Source organism: Papilio xuthus, unplaced genomic scaffold, assembly GCF_000836235.2.
Source record: "Papilio xuthus unplaced genomic scaffold, Pxut_1.1 DF824655.1, whole genome shotgun sequence".
Classification (NCBI taxonomy): domain Eukaryota; kingdom Metazoa; phylum Arthropoda; class Insecta; order Lepidoptera; family Papilionidae; genus Papilio; species Papilio xuthus.
In genome coordinates this window covers 2037814-2062396 of record NW_013533994.1, presented here as the reverse complement: position 1 = coordinate 2062396, position 24583 = coordinate 2037814, and the positions used below count along the sequence as shown (strand labels likewise).

The following is a 24583-nucleotide window of genomic DNA, read 5'->3' as shown; positions in this document are numbered from 1 at the left end:
AGTTATCACCCTTTACTTAGGGTAGACTCCGAGCCCCTTGGTGGGGACATATAGTGAGCTAATGATGAGTTATTATGCAAATGAAATACATTTGTGCTTACATTCTTTTATTGTATGAAATAGTGTAAATCCATCAAAAAATAACCATTTCATGGTCTTTTCCACAAACCATATGTCTTCTTTATTAACATAGAAAAACATCCATTCTTAAAATAATAATTTTCACTTTCACAACGCAATAAAGTTCAAAAAAACACAATTTAAAAAGAGTTCTCCGTGGATTTATTAAATTGTATAATTCAAGACATAATTGCAAATACTTTGTGTATTTATATTTCCTTAATGCAAATTGCAAATACGAAATATAGATATTATGAAAATACTTAATAGATTTTTATTTAAAAAATTTATGGAACAATTTTCAATAATAATATCACATAAAACATAACAATAGATTGAAGAGTAAATTATTTGATAAACTATACTTCAATTTTCCACTTATAGATAAAGACTGTAGGTTAAAATGCATTTTAATTCTTAATAGGAAATAAATTGTAACTTTCTTTCTGTATTCACAAAGTAACTTTACAATGATAAGGAACTTTAAATTAAAACAATTGATTTACATTTAAAGGTGATAAATATGACCTGTGCATAATAACTAAGTGATTAAATTCTTAGTTGTGGAAAATTGTGATGATATTTCTGAAATTTTATTGATTATAAATTGATAAAATAACATTGTCAGTCATTATTATATAAGACTACATTACAGTATTATGTATAGGCAAAGTAACATTGATTGTAATAACCTTAAAATGACCTCTACCAACAAACATTCACAACAAGTAAAATGGAATGCAAGATTCAAAAAAGTCTATAAAGATACTTAATATTAATATTATGCAAGCATATTGTCAATGATATAAAAATAGGAATTGATAAATACCATCACCATTGTGGTCCCAATCCAAATCATTCCAGTGTTGGTTTCTCCCACTTGTAAGAGCCTGAATACTTGAAATCATTTTCAGCCAACTTGGCATCAGCTTCTGAAGGCCCTCTAGAACCATACACATAAGGAACTGGTTTAATATGGTGCTCCTCCAAGTCCTTGAGGACTGGAGTAAAAATACGCCAAGCTTCCTTCAATTCATCATTACGAACAAAATGCATTTGAGTTCCAGTAAACACATCCAATATCAACCTTTCATAAGCATCTGGTACATCTGCCCCTCGGTAACGTAAGCTGTATGTTAAATCAAGTTCTGTTTCAGTCAAGTCAAATTTCATTCCTGGTGATTTACACATAAGCTTTAAATATAAAGCTTCTCCTGGTTGAACTCTTATAACCAGTTCATTCCGCTTTGTGTGACCAAAAATGTCACCAGGCACATCTTTATACTGCACTCTTACTTCTGCTTTCCTTTCATTAAGTGCTTTTCCACAGCGAAGTATAAAAGGAACTCCTTGCCATCTTGTATTATTAATCCACATAACGGCCAATGCATATGTAGGAGTGACGGAATCTTTTGGTACAGTTGGATCATCCAGATAGCCTAGTTTTTCATCACCTTGTCCATTGGGGTTTCCAACATATTGTCCAATCAAAATATCACTTAATTTTATGGGCGGAATGTGTCTCAGTACCTTTACTTTCTCATCTCTAATATCATTTGGATGCATTGTAACTGGCTTTTCCATAGCAACCAATGACAAGATTTGAAGAAGGTGGTTTTGCATCACATCCCGAACAATTCCAAAGTTATCAAAATATCCTCCACGGCCTTCCGTTCCAAATGGTTCTTTGAAAGATATTAGTACAGATGCAATATTTTCTCTATTCCAGGAAGGATTGAAAATTTGGTTAGCAAATCTTATGGTCATCAAATTTTGTACCATCTCTTTGCCCAAGTAATGATCGATTCTATAAATTTGTTCTTCTTTGAACAATCCAGTCAAGTGGTTGCTTAATTTCTCTGAACTCACATCATCTCTTCCAAAAGGCTTCTCTATAATAACTCTAGTAAATCCTTTTATAGCATGGCATGCATTCCTAATGTTAACTGTTACTTCTTCAAATACTGTAGGAGGTACAGCCAAATAAAAAATTCTATTTGCAACAGGGCCTTTTTCAAATTTGTTTATATGTTGGTTAAGAAATTCATAATCCACTCTTTTGTCATAAGATCCTGATACATAAGTATTAGCATCCCAAAAGGCTTCGAACTTTTCTTCCTCTCCCTGCCGCACTTTCATGTACTTTTTGCACTTTTCTCGTACGTCTTCTATTGTTTGCTTGGTTCTGGCATAACCTACAAATTTGGTGCTTTTCGGTAAGAGATTATCCCTATATAAGTACCATATTGTAGGATAAATCTTTTTCTTAGCTAAATCCCCCGACGCTCCAAGTAAAATAAATGTATGAGGATATTGAAAATCACATTTATTTTCCATATTATCTTCCTTATTTACTGACACGATATGTTTGTAAAAATATTAGTCTTTACTGTAATACTTATTACACTACCCTAGTTTTTAAACTGTACACTCAGAACTCAGATTAAAATAAAATAAATTTATGAATCCAAAAGCCGTAAAACGAACATTAAATTCCTAACTAAATAGAATAATGACAGGAATGACAAGGTTCATTCTATTTATACGATAGCGGTGTTCACTTCTTAAACATACTTCTGGGTTGCCAATGAAATTGTTAAATTTACCAACTGATTTTCAAATATTTTACCCATTCTGTAAAAAATCACAATTATTAATTCCACATCACAGACCAACCAAGCAATAAGCCAAACTAAATTTAACAGTATGTGACAGTAACACAATGTCCAATAGTGTCATTGCCACAGGATCCTTGAACTGAAGCTTTTGTAATTTTTTATATAATTTTACATAACAATTTAGGTTTTGTATCTTCTGACAGAACTAACAGCGATAGCAGTAACAACAAATACATCATTCGAGAATAATCCTTAATTTATGGGAAATGGGCAAGATCTTGGCAAGATATTTAGTGTTGCCCACATCACAAATTAAAAAAAAATCTGTATCGTACCTAACACACTTTCCTTTTACTGTAAAATTTATAAATCGTAAATATGTGGACATGTTTCAATTTCTTCTAAAAACTACAAAGTTTTACAAATTTTACTTCGAAAACAGTTTGATCGTGCGATCTTTGGTCTATACGCAAACAAATAACAACCACAGTGACGTTTGGATGACGTGACGCTATATGTTTTTGGTTTTGTCACTTGTGCAAGGAAAAGGAAATAGATTCTTTTTTAGTTTAAAATATTGTGTTTCTTGAACTTAATCTATTGTTATTGTAATTCCAGTTTAATATACATGGTCTTATAAAACAAGTGTTTTTCACAGAATCTATATGGTTTTGGGTTATAAGTGTGGATATAATTGCATTTGTAGGTATATTTAGTTCAACGACCTTGTTACTGACAGGTTCATCGTTGTGACTGAACTAATATATGAAAGTGGTATTGTAGGCGATAAATAAATTGCTGCTGAGGATGGAGCCCTCTAGAGACTCAGGCAAGTTTATTTTATTCTATTATAATAATAGAAAATTGATGAAGAGTTACAAATAGTTGCTCCTTAACTTCTACCTAATTCTAAGTTTTGCTTCTCATAATATAATATAATATTTTTTATATTTAGAAAAATGCTTGTAAGTTATAAGTTCTTTTAATAGTATAATTTCTATGTATTTTGATTTTTTGTTATTTCCTTAGTCAAAATATAAACTGATGGCTTCATTATCTTCATATCAGTTTTTTCAATTCTAGACCTGTTTCTAGTATCTAATAGTGTATTATAAATTGCTATATAGTATATAATCAATTATTTAATTACATAAAATACTATACACATTTTAATAAGTTTACTTTGGTTACAATTTATTTAAAAAAAGTTTACTTGGTCTGTGTTATACCACTAGACAGTAATAAAAATATGGTCAGAGTATCTATAATAATAAAAAATAGTAGTGAAATCTTTTTAATTGTAATTTTAATATACAATATATATGGTTATATTATTTCAATACAAGTTTTCAAGTTCCAAAAGTTGAAATAAATAAAATGAAGACTTAAATGTGAACATTAAACTATGTGTTTTTGTACATATATTTGTTAAATATTATATTCATATTTATGTCACATGTAACTAATATTTTTTATCTTCTTTTTCAATTAAATACTTCATATTTTAGGAATTTTCCTACATACTCATAAGTTAGCCAACAGCTTATATTTTATTCAATAGTAATGTTTATAACCAGCCAAGTTAAGGTAGAACTTAATATTACATTAAAAAAATATAAAACAAAAATTTTATAACCTGTACAATTTCAAAATTCCTTTTGGTGTTAAATTAAAATGTGATATTATGGTAAAAAAAAATATTTTAAATATTTTAAACTTTAGTAACAGCGTTACTTTTCTAAAAAACTAATTAATTTCCATTTGAGATGTTTTTTTACATGTTCTGCTTAAAATGAAAAATATTTAAATTGTACAAACTTGCCGCCTCATTAACTTCACTGTTATCATATAGATGGCGTTTTCTCGTATTAGTTTACTTGGGTGATGTAGATGGCGTTTGTTTACAGTTTACTTGAAATGAGCTAATATTTATTTTCCAACATTCATTTATCTAAAGCAATTTTAATAGCAGACGAAAAGATCTTTACTAATTTTCTTTGATTGAACTCCTTCACCATTCTTAAATTCTTTTATAATCAGATTGCCAAGCCATAATGACCTACATTATCATCTCCCTGCATTCTTTGTATATTTCTCCTTTTAACAGTAAACATAATTTAATAAATTAATACAGTAAAAGGTTAAATTCTGTATGTTATGTCATTATAAATGTCTTCCGACTTTATCATTATCATATTGACGCACGTATTCCAGAGGGGTAGGCAGAAACCCACAGACTTCCATCTGGGTTGATCTAAACACAGCTCTATTACAAATTATAATTATTGTTTTAATTAACACGAAGCTTCTAAAGTAACGCCTAGCAATGCGTCGTTCAGCATTTGCCAACTCCTAACACCTGAAATATATGCTTAACACAACAGTAAAGGTTCTAGTGTACATTTTTTAATATACTTCCCTTCTTATAATATTTAAAACCTTGAAGTTTATACAGTAAAAAAAGCTTAGGTCTTTTTGAAGGTGTACACAGCTTCGTTGGGTCTATAGGTCTGGCCACATTACCTTTCTGTGGGTTCGTGGAGGTCTTGTATTATTAGTTGCGACTGCAAAAAAATCCTTACAACTTAGTGCAAGAACAATAAAAACTATTTTAGTTGATCTTGTGTTGCGAGGATAAAATTTCCACACAGGAGCGTGCGGTTATGTTAGCTTACCCTTGTACCGTAATGATAAAAAGGCGTTTCCTAGAGGTCAAGATGCAGGCAATGAATGCAATTTGGGAATTAGCACGTGTGATGCATCGGGCCCGGCGGGGGCGGCGGTGAGTGGGGCGAGCGGTGCGGAGTCGTATGCAGTGGTCCACTCAACGTCGCACAAGGTCAAGGAGAATGATTAACAACGAAAATACAGCAAAACAAACCGACTGAGCGAGCGGGGAGCGCCGGGGTGGCGGCGCGGTCCGTCAGTCGTAGCAGCGACGCCGTTCGCTGACGTCGCGTGTTCGTCGTCGTCCGCGACTCTCTCGAAAATCGATGCACGATCCGCAACCTGCATTCGACACGATCATACATTGTAATTTGTTTAACATTATTTATGATGAGTGACGTCACGCTGATTACTTTGCGCCCCGGACTCTTTTATACTGGATGCTGCAGGAATACCTATTAACGATCATAGATCCACGGAGATCTGCTTTTATAATTAAAAAAAAACTTGATACAGATAAAATTAGGCATGTAAAACTCGGAGAGAAATTGTCTGTTTTTGAAACGGTTTTAACTATCTATTCAATGTTTTAAAAGTTAGATGTCGCGCAATACTTCTAAATTATCAATACAATACAAACGAATTTAAATACTCGAAACATCATAATATCAATTCTTGTAATTCCAATATCAACCAATATTATATCTGGGTAAGTAAATTCGATGTCAATGAGTTTCGTCGATAATGTCTAGACTTATAACTTGGTCATGAAATATCGTTTTTTTCCTTTAGGTTTTCTTTTCGTTTTGGAACTGGATTGATGTGTCTCAAATAGTTTGTTTTGTTATCTGTGACGTATTGTCATGCGTCCGGACATGGATTTACACCGAGAGTCCCTTCCAATTTTGCTTTTGCGCACTTACAAAGTTATGTTTTTATGCCCTATGTCTTTATCTGACACGAGTCGTAAAGAGCATTGCAAGGTTGCGAGTGTATTGACTTGTATGTACTGAATAACTTTTATCTAGATGTCCTAGTCAATGCATTTGCATCTATCTATACATATATTTACATATTTTTATTGCGATAACAGAGAAGTTTCCTCTTCTGATAGTTTGACGTCAGGGTGATGTAACCGATTGCCGAAAGCGTGCCAAAGCAGACTCCGAAGATCGGCAAATGTGCAAACTGTAATAAACAAAAACAACATTATAATTTCAATACAATAGCATTGGGTATTGTTTGAGTTCACTTGGTACTTCGAAATGAAATTCAGTAAAATACCGAACGTAATGTTTTTTGTGTTAGTTTTATTCTTTGCGACAAAGATACGGTCTCATTGGTCGTTCGATATGGGCAGGAATGTAACATACATACCTATTTTTGGAATACACGATTACAATTTTTAATAAATAAAACAATAGCTCTTGAAGTAGAGGTAAAATGTAAGATTAGGCGAAAAAATTTGTCGCTGTTTTTTATTTCTTATTCAAATTATGTCATAGTTTAAAAAAAATCATGTTCTTGTTTCCAATTGTTGAGAGACTACTATGCAGTTTAACAAACTAATGTTTGTATATTTTCTTGACTTTATGCCAGTACTTTTGACCTTTTTCAGAAAAAAAAGGAAAAATCACACAAGGCATTAAATATCATCCAACCCTGATAACTTTCACTTGTTTTTATTAATATTAACATTGTCGATAGAGATGTTTTGTTAAGTTTATCTCGGAGTTATCGCATTTGTTATCATTATGTTCGACTCTATTTCATAAGGTAACAAGCGACTATTGCGCACGTGGACAAACGCGAATACCAGTTGACACTTGGTCCAGGAAATTTAAAACAGACGTTTTTTTAAATTATTGTACATTCCGATTTCATGAGTTCATGGGCTTCAATGACTACCTTGTTCCTACCGTTCTTTTGCTTCTAAAATACATTGAAAAATATAAATTACAGTTGTAGAAACTAAATACTTTTTTGTTATGAGTTCTTATACAACTACTAAGCATAGACTTCTATCGACCTAGTATCGGCTAGTTAGGCCCGAATGCAGAATATTTGTTGCTCATTGGTACCATACTATATTACAAAGTGTCTCATTAGCTAATAGATAAAGAATACTTATGTTGATGCAGTTGTGATATCCGTATCATGTAGATAAATCATTTTATTAATTAATATCATCTAATTATGTCTATTCCAAAAAGATTCTATTTCGCAAACAAGTGCGCGCACATGTTTTTATTATTTGAGCAAGCCATCCGAGAAGATCGTATCACTGTCAAGGCCTTCGTGTTTATTTGAATTCATTGCCGCCCTCGTGCCAGCTCACTTTTTGAATTCTAATTGCTTGATTTACTTTTTGAACAAGACTTATTACAGTCAAACCGTATTACTCTAATGTTGTACACGTTGACTAAAATTACGATAAAACATTACGAGCATTCGAATAAGTACTTAATTTGCTAACAAACACATTAATGATTGAATGTCTTTATTTTTCTGTTGCGATTTTTTTGTAAGGTATAAACTTTGAGGTGTATTTAGCAAATCGTGGCAGCACAGGTGATTTTTTTGATCGTAAAATCCGAATAGTCTGTTAATTTCAATAACTGGTTTGATAATTTTTCGACTTTCAATTCCATTAACCGGTTGATACATCAATAATAGCGTATAATTGTTATCGACGCGGCGCGGAGCGTTAGCGTCCCTAGGCGCGGGCGGTGCGAGGCGGTGTGCGAGGCGCGGGGGCGGCGGCGTCACGCCTCGGGAAGTGTTTCTCTTCGGCTTGGTCACGGCCAAGGTCTCTCGCCGACACACTGCGCTCGCTATTATGTAATGCTAAATTATAAAATACGCGTTTTGTTTGCGCTGTCAGTTTGCCTACATACCAAACATTTATATCAAAACTATAGAACTTTACGCACCGATGCGCGTTTTATGCCTAAATTATCATGTCGTCTGCTTTTATATGTTATATCAACCACGAGTTTATCATTCTTACAACTAAGAATTTCGCGCCAAAGTAATTTTGCACCATCCCTTACATTGGAATAATTCATTGCCACTCGGCCTCTTGCGAATTAGTTTTAGTAAAGTCCTCCATATTGCTGATCATAAATCTTTCGTGTCATTTACCAACTTGCACATTATGTTTACCATTATACTGAATCTGCTTGGGAAATATATAGGAATGATATCTATAAGTTCAATTAAAATAAATACGAGTAATCTCGAAACTACAAACTTCACTGTTGAAGTTATGTAAATAGTTGATTGGCAATCTTGATGTTTAACGTGCTGTAGACGTGACTATAATGCGTTTGTCCTTTGTGTTCAAAATGGAAGGAGCATTGTTTCGAATCGAGTTCCGGTTGTTCCCCCCTCCACATTGGTCGTCCGATGTCCGAGGACGAGATCGTTGCGGAATGGCCGGTGGGAATCGCGGCGAGATCTCGTATTAGCCGAGTGCAAACAAAAACCACCTGTAGTCGTCAGAGAATCTCCAAGGTCGCAGAGCAGGCCCCCGCGGCCCGCGGCGCGCTCCTCCGCGTTCCGTTTACCTATATCTCGCGGCGAGTGCACGCGGCCCCCCTCGCCCCCGCGCCTTCGCCTGACTCACTGCGCCTCCTCCCCGCCCCGCTGGCCCCAGCCCCGCCGGGTCATGTCTAGGACGCACGTCTGACGATGCTGCTATATTTTAGCACATCACTGAAATTATTGTCACCGTAGTGTTACGTCTCCAACAATGAAACAACTTGCTCAATAGGATTTAAATAATATTATAATGTTATAATAAATACCACTTGTACCTATATAGTTTTTGCTTTTCGTTGCGTAACCGGCGAACAGTAATTTTATATAAAGACGTCATCACCGACGTTCGCTTTGTTCTTCTTTTATGTATAAAATAAGGCCGGTTATGGTTATAGGTTATGGCTTTCAAACTAGCTGAATGAAAATGAAAGTATGTAAAAGTGTGTCGGGGCAGTGCGCGTGCGTCGCTCCTCGCTATTGTCAATGTTAATTGTAAGCGGCGGGCGTGCGTCAAGTCAAGGTCGGCGCGGATCGATAGCGGCGCGGCGAGCGCGGGGCTGTCGCGTAGGGCGGGGCGGGGCAGCCCGCTGCACGAATGCATGCATGCACCGGCACACATACACACTGCGCTGTTCCGACGAAAGTGAAAGAAAGTGAGGGAATTCTTTCGATTGCAAGCGTCTCACTTCTGATTTATCTTTTTAACAATTTTCCTAATCTTGATTGTTTTTTTTCTTTGTATGGGCAACAAAAACATATTCTCTTGTAAGATATATAACCCGTGTTAGGTTCGTAGTTTACGATGATATAAATGTGATATTAGCATTTTATTAAAACGCCTTCATTCCTTTGTTAGGTTTTGCGTGGATATTGATATTGGATATTGTTATATTATTAATTAAGTCGACCTTTCTTTATCACTTTGTTGTATAGCAAATTAACATTGCGAAATACCTACGATACTTTAATGTGTTTTCTTTGTTGATAATAATACTGGTTGACCGTCGGGCGTATGCTTAGTCACTGTCGGTTCGAGATACCTATTGTGTGGCCCATCACTGCCATTATAATAAAAGCTTCCGACTTTTCGTCTACTCGTCTAATGGCGGAAAAGAATTGTTTTGTTATCTAACGTTTGATGAACGTCTGTTACCTCTAATGTCTTTTTCCATTCTCTTCGTTAGCATTTTATTCATAATAAACAAGAGAAAATTCGATATTCCTACGTCTCGGGTTTTGCGCGTTTTCTTTGTTTATTAACGAGGACTATAAATATAAAATCTTTCACTATTATGAAATTACGAATACGGGAATGTCATTACATACTCCCAATGTATGATTTTTTTAATAGCATAAAAAAAGATTAGTTTATTTCTCAATGTTATGAGACTAAATATATCTTATTTATATTGATCACGTACACCGCGTTATTACTTTAATGTTGAATTTAATCCGAGGCTAAACTTACGTAATCTCAAAAGAATGTTAAATCCGGACGTAAGGATTGTATTTAGTTATACATATGGTTTTGAAATGCAAGCGGACCGGTAAGCAATCTGTCTCAAGTATGAATACCGTTCCTTTACAAAACTGCGCAGTATATTGCACAATACTTAACACTTCTATTTTGGTATACGTCGCAATAAAAGATATCCATATAAATGAATCGTCCCGTTTATAAAAGGTTACTAGCTGTCTAAAAAAACTTAATAAGTAGTCTATGTGTTCTTTCAGACTATGTTCTACGTCTATGCCAAATTTCATAGAGATCCGTTGAACTGGTCTGGATGTGCTTTCAAACAAACATCCAACCATACATCAAACTTTCGCAATTATAATATTAGTAATATAGTTAACTATGGAATAATGAATTTTATTTAACGTAAACATTTTTTATTAATGTGCCACTAGTTCGACCCCACAGCCATGTCGTGTTTGTTAAGGAAACCATCTGTCGCAAATTCGTCCGCCCCATATACGGATAGTAAACAGATCCGATATTATAATGAAAAAAAGCCGTATTTGAGTCAAAATATTGGTGGTTTTCTTTTTATAAAAGGCTCTATTTTCAGCTACTCCATTTTAGGGTAAATTATACACGTGTGGCCGCGTCTGTTCCATGTCCTTTGTTTACCCTTAAGTTTAATATGATACTTGAGACTCCATTAAACGCCAGGTTATTACGCTATGAAATTGTTAATTACAACTTAAAGTGCTCAAGCATCTGAGCACTTAAAATTGAAGTTAACTTTTCACGAGCCTGATAGCGAGGAAACTTTGATTATGAAAACTAAAATTTTTCCTACCCAATTCATTCCATTTTTCACCTTGACTAGTCAAAGAAGTAAGAACAAGCTGCTGTTTAAGATTAAAAATTTAGTTATGGTACGTACGTATTGTTGACCGTATGCTGTATATAGTCGCCCGTAATTGGACATTGAATAAGAGCCTTTTTTTATTAAATGTAACATTTTCAATCAATCAAAGCGATCGAGACCGTATTGAAGCTGAATTGTGTTAAGTGACATTGCGAAAATTTAGAGGCTAGAGCGGGGTTTCGTCTATGAGTGACGTATAACTTAATTACGGCAATGCTCCACGGCGGCCGCGCCTCTCATGCCAGCAGCCAGCCACCGACTTCTATTATTTAGATAAAACATATGCCATCGTAAAACCATAAAATGTCCAAATTATTTCTTCGTTGAATCTTACACTATTTTTTCGTTTGATAGCAAAAAATGAAATCGATTAAAGCAACTCGTTCTCTGACTTAAAATCAGATTTATTCACGTATGATTGTATACGGACCTTGAGAACGACCGGCGAGACCTTCGAGGCGGTAACCGCGCGGAAGTCGACGGCTACGTTTTTTTGTCAATTTCGAGTTCGCCGAGTTTAAGCGCGCATTATTCAGCGGACAAGCTGCGAGACGACAACGCACGGCGCACCGTCCACTGCACCGCGCTACTGCCGCGTCGCGCAACCGGCCATCAGCCGCCGCAATGTCCCGCTGAAGGTGTTATCGGTCGCTCGGTCTCAGTACTAGTGCGTCTCAGACCGCGAGCTCGTCACGTCCGGGGCGCAAATTTATCGTGACCGTGCCCAACGCATCGAGTCTTACGAATCTTGTGTACAGTGGTGCTGTGAGAAAGTATTTACGATTGCGCGTCGCGTCTTAGTGATGTGAGGATGTTAGTGCGTGGCCATGTCGGTGGCGAAGAAAGACAAGCCGACCATGTCGGTGACGGCTCTGATCAACTGGGCGCGGCCGGCGCCGCCAGGCCCGCAGCCGCCCGCCTCGCCCGCGCCCCTCACCATGCTGCAGCCTCTCCCGACGCCTTCTACGCTGACCAACGTCGACTATGAAGAAATGCAATGTAAATATATCAACACGAATATATCTACTACACGACCAATATATAACACACACAATATGTAGATGTAGCAAATGTTTGCGTACCAAGAAATACACATCATTACCACTACACCCACCATCATGTTCATTCTAATTATATCTTAGTGACACATTTTATTAATATTATTTTATCTTGTCAACATTTATGAAGGAAAATAATAATATCTTAAAATGTAGCCTTAGGTTGTGAATTAAATGTCCTAAAATTATACCCAACCCAGATTTGTGCAGATAAGCTTATCTTAAAATTAATGGAAAGGTGTTTTTTAAAACGAAAAAGCAGTAAACAATGACCAAATTAATAATATACAACATTATTCATATGATTTTAATAACACGGAGAAAAACACTACAAATAAAGGAATATTTGATACATTATTAGTGTATTCAAATTTCAAACTAAAATATGCTGTCATAAATTACATTTCTAATCAGTGTGTGCTATCCCTAATTGCAATTATTACTTAGACGAAGTAATTTAAATTGTTTTGCTAATATAAACATTGCTCATGTCCTTTTTATATTTATTGACGTCATATTTATTGACATAAAAGTCGTCTGGTGTTGTACGTATATGTGTTTTATAATGTATTGATCCTTTTTATTGTTTAGGAACGACGTCTTAAAATGGTTTTCTGCTGTTTGAGACATTGTCTGTGGTAAAACAGATAACAATAGGTTGAATGCAGTGGAAACTCGTGGGTAAATAATGTGTTATTGTGACAAATAAAAAACATAGATTGTTAAATTCTCTTAATTCAACGATGTAGGTGATGAACGTACATATATCTAGTCATTTGACCCTAGTATTAAAAATAAACACGAAAGTTGTTTACGTCATAAAAAAGTATCGACTATTGTATGGAAAATTTTGCTTAAAATGAAAAGGTCAGCTGTTCTTTTATCTTGAAAATATCTATGTCAATCGCGATGATACGTTAATCAAAAGTAAGAATCATTTTTATGTTATCTTTAGGTAAAAGAATTTGTCATACAAAGTTATCTGTTTGACTTTCACATTAATCTGGACAAAGATATGAATATTATCTTTCAAATATATTCATAGTCTAAATCGAAGTAATACTGAGCGTAATAACTTTTGTGTTTATTCAAATAAAGTAATTACTTTAGTAAGGACAATTTAAATATCTCTTTGATACGTCAACCGTATGTTTGATATATGAAAACATGTAACAATCTTTTGGCAATTCTACACACGACTGGCTTGCAATCTTCCAATGCGTCTTATCATTAAAATTCTTTTGTCAAACTAGCTTGTGATTATAACTTATTGAAAACCAAATCATATAGACAAAGTTATCTTGGAAAGTATATTTTTTATTAGTACGTCATATAACTATTTCTCAAGTTACACGCATTTAACATATTTTAGGAAAAGCTATTATAAAAGTGACTTAGAAAAGCATATTCCTAAATGCAAACTCTTTATTTGAATTTTTTTTATTTGAGATTGGGAAATTTAACTTAAAATGCAAAGAACCCTGACTAATTACAGTCACACGCTTTATCAATAAACTATTAAGTGGTTGCATTACTTATACCAACTATTGTAATGCCTATTTACGATCAATATTGAATAATCATTAATCAAATATCTGAATAAATAATTTGGCAATAATACAAAGTTGTTAGAAGTTTATTCGATGTAATATCAACACATTTCTATAGATTCAACAACAAAGAGATTAATCTCAAAGTTCTCCAAGGTCTCGATAAACGACTTTTTGAATCAATTAGAATAACAATGTATTTGTATGGTATCTTCGTTTTTGCAAACATATTTTATACAAAGGTTTTATAACAACGTGATTCTTGATTATAATACATACATTTATGTTGTTCGCATATCTGTATATGCCACATGGTTGTACGTGCCCATTGGCTCGCGCCGGACGCAACGCACGCACGGCTCGCAACACGCTCCGAACAAATCGTCGCCGCCGGCATCGCATCAACACAAAGCAAATCCGTTTAGTCCAGCGCGAGCTAATGGACGCGTACCTTTAATGTTTTTCGAGATTTTTTTATTCAATAACATAAATGTCTGACATTTGACTCGAAATTTTATAACACAACAAAGGACCTTATTGCGTTTCTTAATTATTAACCTTCACCTGATAATTAATTTGGAAGATTACATTAAGGTCATGCGTGCTGTAAAATTGTCTGAGTGCAGTTAGTGGGGTATGCGGTGGGGTTTACACGCTGTGGTGCTGTCGACGGGCGTGTAAAGAAAGTATAATTACACTATCGGCGGCTCGCAACCAGATAACTAAATCGAAATTGCACTCCGACAATTATGTCCGACGGCTTATCGTCAGCACCCGGCCGGCACGATACAAGATTTCATTATACATATCATTCATAATATGAGCTTATGAGTTTCCATTGCAGATACGTGTACAAAAACTATCATCACTCTGAACAAACCAGGTACAATTATGTAAAGAGATTTAACCTTTCACTGTCCTATTTACGCAGTTATTTGAGGATACATATAATACTCTACTAATTTACAAGTAATACACAATTTTGTTCAAATAGGTCACCAAATTGGTTAATATACGCGACATAATCATGAAACAAACTCTCATTGAGGTAAATTATTATGACCTTGCCTTAAGATATTTTATCTACAACAAATGTATGGTATTAATGTATATAAGAAATCTATATGTATACATATATTCGCGAACGTCTCCAGTTTCAGGTTTTGAGTCTCGAGGACGTCCTGTGCAGATCGTTGAAAATTCCGATTTCTCAGACATGCATAAAACATTTTGTGAATACGTATATTCTTTTGCAGAGACTTCCTATGGAAACCTTTTCGTCCGCCTCTCAACCTGATTTAAATCAACAGTATTAAGATCATTTTCCTTGTAATGTCGAACTTTGTTTTTATTTTGCTTTATACTTCGTAGAATTAATGCATAGTTTGATTAACAGAATGACAACTTTTAAATGTTTGACAAAAAATATAGTAGCATTAAAAAGATATCGTATTAATCGACAGAATGATAAACAAGTTATATAAAAATAGGCGTTATAATGTGAAATAGAAAATTACAATCATTGAATGACATTTTTGGTCTTATCTCAGATATGACTGTTGATTTTTTTATGATTCTATTATATATTTTCAGTTTTTAACGTCAAAATTTTAAGCAATCTAAAAAGATTATCGTTTTAATATTCTTTGCGTTTCATAAAAAAAATATAGATATAAAATGCCGCATTAGAGACGACAGTTGATCTCGAAAGGGATTTACCCAGAGAATGTTGGAGACGTTTTTTTAAATTTCGGCGTTATCCTTATATTCTTACTAGCTGTTGCCGGCGACTCCGTCAGCACGAAATTAAAAAATAGATAGTGTCCGCTTCTCAGACCTTTTCATGAAAATCGATCAAGCTATTTCGGAAGAGTATGTTAACTTACATTGTAACTTGAGAACTTTAAATATAAAATTATTTTTAAACATTTACTTATTTAAACTGGTATAAAAACGGCTAAACACTCACGTATATTCGTCCGGTGGCGGCACCGACTAGTTTCTAGCCCATTTCATCATCTTCCTAGCCGTTTTTATATCAGTTTATTATAATGTCTAACGAATGTTTGAATAATTTAATTTACTTATTTGTTGTAGAATAATCGAAAACGTAGACTACAAATTAAATTGTTAAATTCTATATGAACTTATTTATATATGTTAATCAATTTTAGATTACCCTTATTTATTTTCTTGCGAACATTTTCTTGCTGAGACGTGTTCAGCGGAGAGAACATCAACTACACCGTGTCTTTGTGATTGATTAATCTTTGTGACAGGCCCGCATCGATCCACTAACACGAACTTATTTTATCATATAAATGTATATTAGAAAATGTTCAATTTCATTGGATTCAATATTGAAATACCACTGATTTTTTTTTAATATCATAAGGTGGCAGACAACCGAGCGGCCACCTGAAATAACTGAAATAGCGAAGCGACTGTTACCCATAGACATATGCAATTGCATATGCGTTGCTTACCTTTAATCGATGGAGGAGAGGATGCACAGAAAGAAAATATTTATTATATTTATATTATTCTGTTGAAGACTTGAATTGAAACTTGCTTGCCTGAGTATGTCTGCGACTGTAGATAGATCTAGTTTATAATTGTAACATACTGTACAAGTTTAAAAATAAAATGTAAACTGATCTACAATAATTCTCATTTTATGTATATAAAGTAAATAGTCGAACGAATATACAACAGTTCTTGTTGCCCGTAACGTTATTCAGCTTTTCATATTAAATTTCTCCTACTCGTGCCTCGTGCAAACAAGTTATTTATTCCGTTTTGCTACTCACCCTTAGATGTGGGCGTATGTTTGACTTAAATATATTTTACTTGGAAATGGGATCGCTTGAAGTCCTTTGTAGAGTCTTTTGATATCGCTTTAGTAAATACGTTAAAATTATTTCGAATTATTAACTTATTGGAACGATGGAAATATATATTACATCTTGCTGTTGAATACTATTCAAAATTCTATTTTTTTTGTAATGTATACTTCTATTTGATTTTCTCGTGAAACCTGCTATGAGGACTGTTTTGCGTTGGTTATGTCATACAAAATGGCGTCAATATGTGTTACATATGTATGATTTATAAGAAGCGATGTTGTCATATCCATAAAGTCCGCATCAGTCAGCCTGTTTGCTAGTCGAAAAATTGATGAATGTGTAATGGTCAACCTTGTTTATAGAATTGGTTCAATTGACGCATAAATATTACATTTTGTCATACGTACGTATGTTAATATGGTATCTAGTGTTTTTAATTCTTATAACTTTAATATCGTACAAATCAAAGAAAGATACAAAGAATTTGACCAAAGAATTCCTATTATGCTCTGTATAAATTTGTAAAAATTATATATTTTATAACAAGGATAGCGTAAACATAACATATATATTTATAGTACATAATAAAGTATAAAACAAGATCGTAACGAAAGTGAATTACTCGCAGGCTTGAATTTTGTTAAAGAATGGTAGCTGTTTGTTGAGCTAACTCGCCAGCCTCCCTAATGGACCGGTCGTGTCGCGTTCGCAGGACGGACCACGTTTTTGTTCCTTTTCCCCCCTTTTGGTGCGCTGCATTTTTTGTGATGCAGCTCCGAAAATATTGGTCGAAAAACAAATGGAGGTTCCCAAACTACAATAAGTTTTTCTAATAAACTGTTTACTTAAAACACTGCTTTTAGAAATGTTTGCTCAGACGCACTTTAGGTGGCGTTGAAATGGTATGTTTTATCTCTTAAAATTGTTATATAAAATTCTCACGCCTTTAGATAGCCATGTATATAACGTAAACGAAGACATTTTGGATACGGTGGTGTATAGGCTACATGACTACTTTATTCTAAACTAGCTGTCGCCCGCCACTCCGTCCGCGTGGATATATAAAAAACTTTATTAGTGTAGCCCCCCAACCATCCATCCATCCACATCACATCCATCTAAACATTCGCATTTATAATATTAGTAAGTTAAATAAGAAGTAGCTCTTCATGGCATAAATTTGAAAAAAAAAATGAATAAATAGTATCCTATGTCCTTCTCCTGGCTCTAAGCTACCTCCCCACCAATTCTCAGCCATAACGATAAAGCCGTTCTTGAGTTATAAATTGTGTAAATAACACAACTTTCTTTTACTCAACAACTTTTTTCTATATATGTCGAGGAGTATATGTTATCTAGAATAACATAGATTCCTCGACTCGAAATCTGTATTGTTATAAGAAATTTTAAAAACTTTATCATTGGTCGTATAGATTTCACTCTGAACTATGGACAATTATGCTGTGACGTCACCAACTTGTGGCAACAAGGCGAAAGTGATAAACTTTAAAGGATAATTCTTATCAACGATGATAAGAATTTATTTTTATTCGCTATTTGTAATAAAGTGCAACACATTTTATGTTGCTTGATATTGCAATATGTTGTTGAAACCTTTTCACCTCTCAATCAGTATATTAAAAACAATTTTAAATATAAACGAATGCACTGTTGCTTAGAGCTTTTATCCACTTATAATTTATATTATGCAACATAATTAATACGTTACCATTTTTGGTTTAAATTGTATATAAAAATATGGCTAACATCGTTTATCATACCTATAGCTCACTGACATAAAGGGAATTTTCTTCCACTTCGCTAATGATGTAAGAATCAAGAGAATGAAATTCTCACTCAATCGTTTTCGTGTAGGCGTATTATAAATGTTTCTTTTGTTCGCAGGGCTGAATCTGGAGGCGGGGTTTATGTCGCCGATGTCTCCACCGGAGATGAAGCCGGACACGGCGATGCTGGATGGCCTGCGAGACGATGCCACCTCGCCTCCCGCACTGCGTAACTACCCCCCTAACCACCCTCTTAGCGGCTCGAAACACCTTTGTTCCATCTGCGGGGATCGCGCCTCCGGCAAACATTATGGGGTATACAGGTAAAAAATTATACATATTCATTGTACAAATCTGTTTAATTAACTTCACATGTAAATAAAAATTTAAACGATTAGAAAATCGTTACTTAAAATTGGATTTGGAATATTTTTAAATTATCAATTCCTTCTTACATGGAAAATAGAAATGCTTTTATACTTTTTCTAATGTCCTGTTTTTGTTTCTCTTAGTAAATATTTGTCTGTTTAATACAGGAGAAGATGGAAACAGCAATAAATATTATTGAATTGGAAGATTTTAATAAAGATTTTTTATAATTTACATTTCATTTAAATATATCATACTCTATTTAGAAATTACGGTATTACAATGTTTTTATGATTAAGTATTTTTGTTTAAGCTGATAACATTTAAGAATATTATTTACACCAACTTCTAATTCTGAAGTCTTCAAAAAACCTTGTTAAAATTAAGAAAAGTTGTTCGGGACATCTTTGCTTTCTTCGTCGATTTTTTTAAGCAATTTCTTAAATTATTCATAGCTTGCTAAGAAAATTGAATTTGCGCGAGCGAATCTCCGTGAGTTTTTTTTCTCTTGAATAAGCTATTAATTCTGAACATCGTTTGAAGCGTAATTGTTTACAATCAGATTAACCATCGATCAGTTTCTGTCTGGCCTGTGTAATAACAATGTTTTAAAATATACGAATAATTTAGTAAACCTCGTGTTAACTCATTTTACAGTGTATATAGGGTAAAGGGTACTCGTATAATTACGTCTTATTTGCAATAATTTATGATATTTGACAAAAATGAATCTTTTTACGGGTTTAAAAATGAATACACAAATATTTAACGTATTACGTAGCTCATGATCTTCAAAGATTACATTTTCATATTAGTATCCAAAATTGTATCATTATAGGATTATAATTAGGAGCAAGAATATAATTAATATAATGGTCATTAATAACGCTACTTAGTAAATATTTAAACACTAGTTACTTATCTATTGAATTACTTTATATGTTCACTTAGGGCCGATTTGTCACCCTTAAATATTATTTTCAAGTTCTTTTGTTTCAATTAAGTATAACGTTGTACGGTGCTCCCTATGCTATCTTTGGACCTAAGCCTCCTACACCCTCCGGGTAAATGTTGCGTAAATATGGTAACGCTTGCTTATCCATTGATGTTATTAATAAACGTATCTGGATAGAGCACATCACGTAGGCATTTTTATCTCGCTCCCAGTTTTGTAGCTCAGATAAATTAGCTTTGTTTTTATTAATCTTACAAGTTTTCTTTTGAAATAAAGACTAGAGAGTTTGCATACAAATGTACTGCTTTTTCACTCCACGACTACGTTTATATACACTTGAAACAGAACTACGTCTAGACGATGCTTATATGTTTAGTAGATTACATGCTGACGATTTAAGTTAGTACGCTGTGTAAAATATAACATTTTGTTAGCATTAATTCTCCTAAAGAGTTACTGAATTCGTACACAATATAAAATGACACGTAATATGTCTAAAACTATACGATATAAACGATTCGTAGTTTATAAATTATTGAAATGCAAAAAGAACATTTACAATTCTATCGAGCGTCGGACGCGTGTAATTTCATGCAAAAGACATTTCATTTTCACCTTGAGAATACGTTACGCTGACGTGAGGGCAGGTAAAATGGATCATGGTGTCGGGAATGAATTATTATATATACGCCTAATGTCTTTATTTTAGCTGACGAGCTTCGTTAGCGTTTATGTCAGGTACACGATATTATGAGAGAGAACGCTCAACCACTTTATACTGCTACAAAAATAACCATCGCATAATTTTGTTATAAATATATTTTCATTACTTTCTCTGCTTTCATGTTATATTTCTTTTAACATATTCTTAATAAAATATTATCATTACAAAATCCCGGTTTTTTAAATGTTAAATTTTCAATTCTGTTGTGTTAATTAATGGTTTTGTACGAAATACAAGCGGTCGCTTGCGACTCCGTCTGTTCTTCCAGACTATGTTCTATATGTATGCCAAATTTCATCGAGTTCCGTTAAGCCTTTTTGGATATACCTTCAAAAATCCGTCCATCAATCCATCTAAACATTCGCATTTATACTGGGTGGCGCAAAAGTACTGGCACTAAAGAAAATACTTTTTTTTTTGTTATATGACATTTTCTGTCATTCTGTTGTTGAAAATTGTGTAGTGAACAAATATAAAATACACTGAAAATAAACATGGACCGTTTTACTCCCCAAGAACGTGGAATAATTGTGTCAATGTTCTTACGGAATAATTCATCAGTGATAAGGACACAACGTGAATTTCGTCGACGATTTCCCCACCGTCCGGCACCGATTGGTCGCACAATTCGACGCTTTGCCACACGCCTTGAAGCAACTGGCTCAACATTGGATAGACCTAAGTCTGGGAGACCAAGAACAGGCCGTTCAGCTGAAAATATCGATGCTGTGCGCGAAGATGTGGAAGATTGTCCAGAAACATCAACGAGGCGACGTGCCACGCACTTGGGCATTTCCAGACGGACCCTGCAGCGTATTTTGGTGAAAGACTTAAAGATGTTCCCGTATAAAACTCAAATGACTTATCAACTGCTGCCTGCTGACCACCGAGCTCGTCTAGATTACTGCCAGCGCGTCATAAACCTCAACCTTGAAGAGGATGATTTTCCTTCAAAATTGGTTATGAGTGACGAAGCGCATTTCCATCTCTCAGGGCATGTCAATAAGCAGAATACTCGGTTCTGGGGCACTGATAATCCGCGCATTATTCAAGAAACACCTCTACACCCACTAAAAGTTACTGTATGGTGTGGCATCTGTGTTGACAGAGTGATCGGACCCTATTTTTTCGAAGACGCTGGAGGCAATGCGATAACTGTCACTGGAGAACCATGTTACGTGAGTTTTTGATACCCAGTTTGGACGAATTGGGGCTGGAGCACATCTGGTTTCAACAAGACGGCGCTACGGCACACACAGCGCGCGACACTATGGACTTAGTGAGGGACGCTTTTCCAAGCCGAGTTATCTCTCGTTTTGGCGATTTGCCTTGGCCTGCATGATCACCCGATCTGACCAGTCCAGACTTCTTTCTTTGGGGTTTTTTGAAATCTCGGGTGTATGTGAACAAGCCACAGACTCTCGCAGCTCTAAAAGAAAACATTCGTCAAGAAATAACGAACATATCGCAGGAAGTGTTACGGCAAGTTATGCAAAATGTCATAAATAGGGCTCAAATGTGTATCAACTCTGGAGGTCACCATTTAAAAGACATCATCTTTAAATCCTAATGGTACGAAATTTAATGGCACAAATATACATTTAAAAAAACCTAAATCTAGTTTTCTAATTTAGAAAAAATGTTATAGCTGAACCAAATAGGGTCTTTACTTTTGCGCCACCCAGTATTATTAGTAAGATAATAACATCTGTCAACGTCGTTTGTCAACATATCGAGCAATTAATCGAATTATTATTCGTCGCATACATCGTATATAAACTAGTTTTTTTGCGCTGCATATTAAACATTTATTCACACACTAAAATCAATTACAGTTAATAGTTGAATGTTATCATTATTAATAAATGCGTTGTTATTTGAATTGTTGACAAGGCATGAGATTATTATGCACTATGTTTTTTATTAATTTTTTTTTATTATTAAAATCGGTGACATTTTGAAACCGACTTCGGTAACTGTATCTTTTTGCATTGTCTATCGCCTACATTAATGATTTTTACTAGATCTAGCCTCTCTTGGAACCTTCGATGAAAAATAAAATCTAAAAACATTATTATAAGAATTTTCGCACGAGAGATTTAGCAATTCAAACGTCCGCCATGATTTGCCAATTTAAATTCTTCGGTACGAGATAAGATCCTCTTAGTTGGAAGCGGTGAATTGATAATATGGTCAATATTCAATTGTAATTTAAATAACGAACGGTCACCGCTTTCAAGGTTGTCCATATCCTGTATCAGTAACATGATTTTATTCTCGTTAATGAGGCAATTCTAGCGTATATGAATTTAGAAGTCATAAATAACATTAACTGTCCACTTTGTACCTTAGCTTTTAAGATATTTTTGCCTTTCATTTACACGTCGTTGGCAGAGGCTCTAACAATTTTTTTTATATCATAAGGTGACAAACAAGCTAGCGGCCACCTGAAATCGCCGAAATATCGAAGTGACCGTTGCCCATAGACATACGAAATTTCATATGCGTTGCCTACCCAGATGCACAGTAAGAAAATATTTTCCCTTTCCATGCGCCCTCTCATCCGGAAAGTCCACTTCCACTTCCCATCCATTCCTTATAAGAAAAAGGATGGGAAGGGAAAGAGGACTAAATAAGGCCTCCGTGACGCGAATCTTAGAAGACTTAAAAATTTCCTACTAAAAAAATGTCATTATTTTCTCTCTTTTATTGTGCGATATATTTATATAGAACGGTCATATATATTTGATTAATTAACCAGTAAAAAAGCAGATTCATTAATATAACAACATTACGAATTTTGTTAATTTGAATCAGAGTAATCTGTGGCTTTAATTAAAACTTGTTGAGTTGGAAATCTTCGTTAAAGCAATTAGTTTTAAATTGGAATTAAAGGTTAGCTAATTTTATAACCTTTGTGAACTTAATCTTCTTCGGTCATTGATTCCAGAATACATTATAATTGTATATTAAATAACTGGCTATCGCCGATAACGATATTCTATATTTACGCTAAATTTTACCAAGACCCGATGAGCCGTTCCGGAAATACCTTCTAACAAATGTCCATCCATTCATCCTTCCATACATCCAAACATTCACATTTATAATTTTAGGAAGATTAGTAAGATTAAAAAAAACCGGAAACCATACTTTGCAACAACTTTATATGGTAAAATAGACGATGAAGGAAATTTGAATATTTCTGATGTTCAAATGTTTTGTCACAACTTTTGTCTGTATTGAATGGTGTTATGTTTATACGTTTGATAAATGAAACAATGAGGCGGCGAGTGAATCGATTTGTCCGCGCGCCTCAGACCGTCTGGCTCTCCAATAGATCACAACTACGTTAAATTGATTCGTTTTGCACGAGTGTCCGGTGCGACTATAAAACTATAAATCAATTTTGCAATTTATCGCTCATAATCGAATGCGATTATAGTATGATAGTCATGTTCTCAACCTGTTTGAATACCGATGAGAAAATGGTAGTGTATCTTTGCTTTTAATAAGCAAGATTCTACATTTTATATACAAACTCATTTCTACTTTAACCTGACTTATTTATCATACGAATTAAAAAATAATACAAATTGAAGAATGTATTCGAAAATAATCAATAAAATCGTTAACTTGATGTGTGTACTAAACGGCAATAGATTAATTCGATATTGTAAAGCTTCATGAGAACTACGCCACCTGGCATCCTCGAAGCTCTTTGTAGACAATTGCGATAATATTACAGCCGTTCTCGGATTTTTTAAGTGCTCATTAAAGATATTTAAGAACACTAAATTCAGCAGTTAATGTTTTAATTTTGAATTCCAGTTGTGAAGGTTGCAAAGGTTTCTTCAAGCGGACGGTGCGGAAAGATTTGACATATGCGTGTCGTGAGGAGAGGAATTGTATAATCGACAAAAGGCAAAGGAATCGTTGTCAATTCTGCCGCTATCAGAAATGTCTAG

At 34.4% G+C, this 24583-nt stretch overlaps 2 protein-coding genes across 2 annotated transcripts in view; one reads left to right on the top strand and one right to left on the bottom strand.

The window, feature by feature from the left end:
• Positions 1–92: 92 nt before the first annotated feature.
• Positions 93–2653, bottom strand: Zw (glucose-6-phosphate 1-dehydrogenase Zw). Its single transcript, XM_013325600.1, has one exon. It carries the CDS (start codon positions 2455–2457, stop codon positions 976–978), a length of 1482 nt encoding a protein of 493 aa, XP_013181054.1. The 5' UTR covers positions 2458–2653; the 3' UTR covers positions 93–975.
• Positions 2654–4496: 1843 nt separating this feature from the next.
• The window catches only part of USP (RXR type hormone receptor), a 28714-nt gene continuing 8627 nt past the window's right edge, over positions 4497–24583 (top strand). The window contains exons 1-4 of the mRNA XM_013325523.1: positions 4497–5771; positions 12085–12325; positions 18686–18890; positions 24447–24577. Of these exons, the coding sequence (XP_013180977.1) occupies positions 12154–12325; positions 18686–18890; positions 24447–24577 (508 nt within the window). The 5' untranslated portion in view covers positions 4497–5771; positions 12085–12153. The remainder of the gene's footprint in view (positions 5772–12084; positions 12326–18685; positions 18891–24446; positions 24578–24583) is intronic.

Bases quoted from the DNA above. Each gene is read 5' to 3' on its own strand.
- Zw (XM_013325600.1), bottom strand. From the start codon at position 2,457: ATGGAAAATAAATGTGATTTTCAATATCCTCATACATTTATTTTACTT.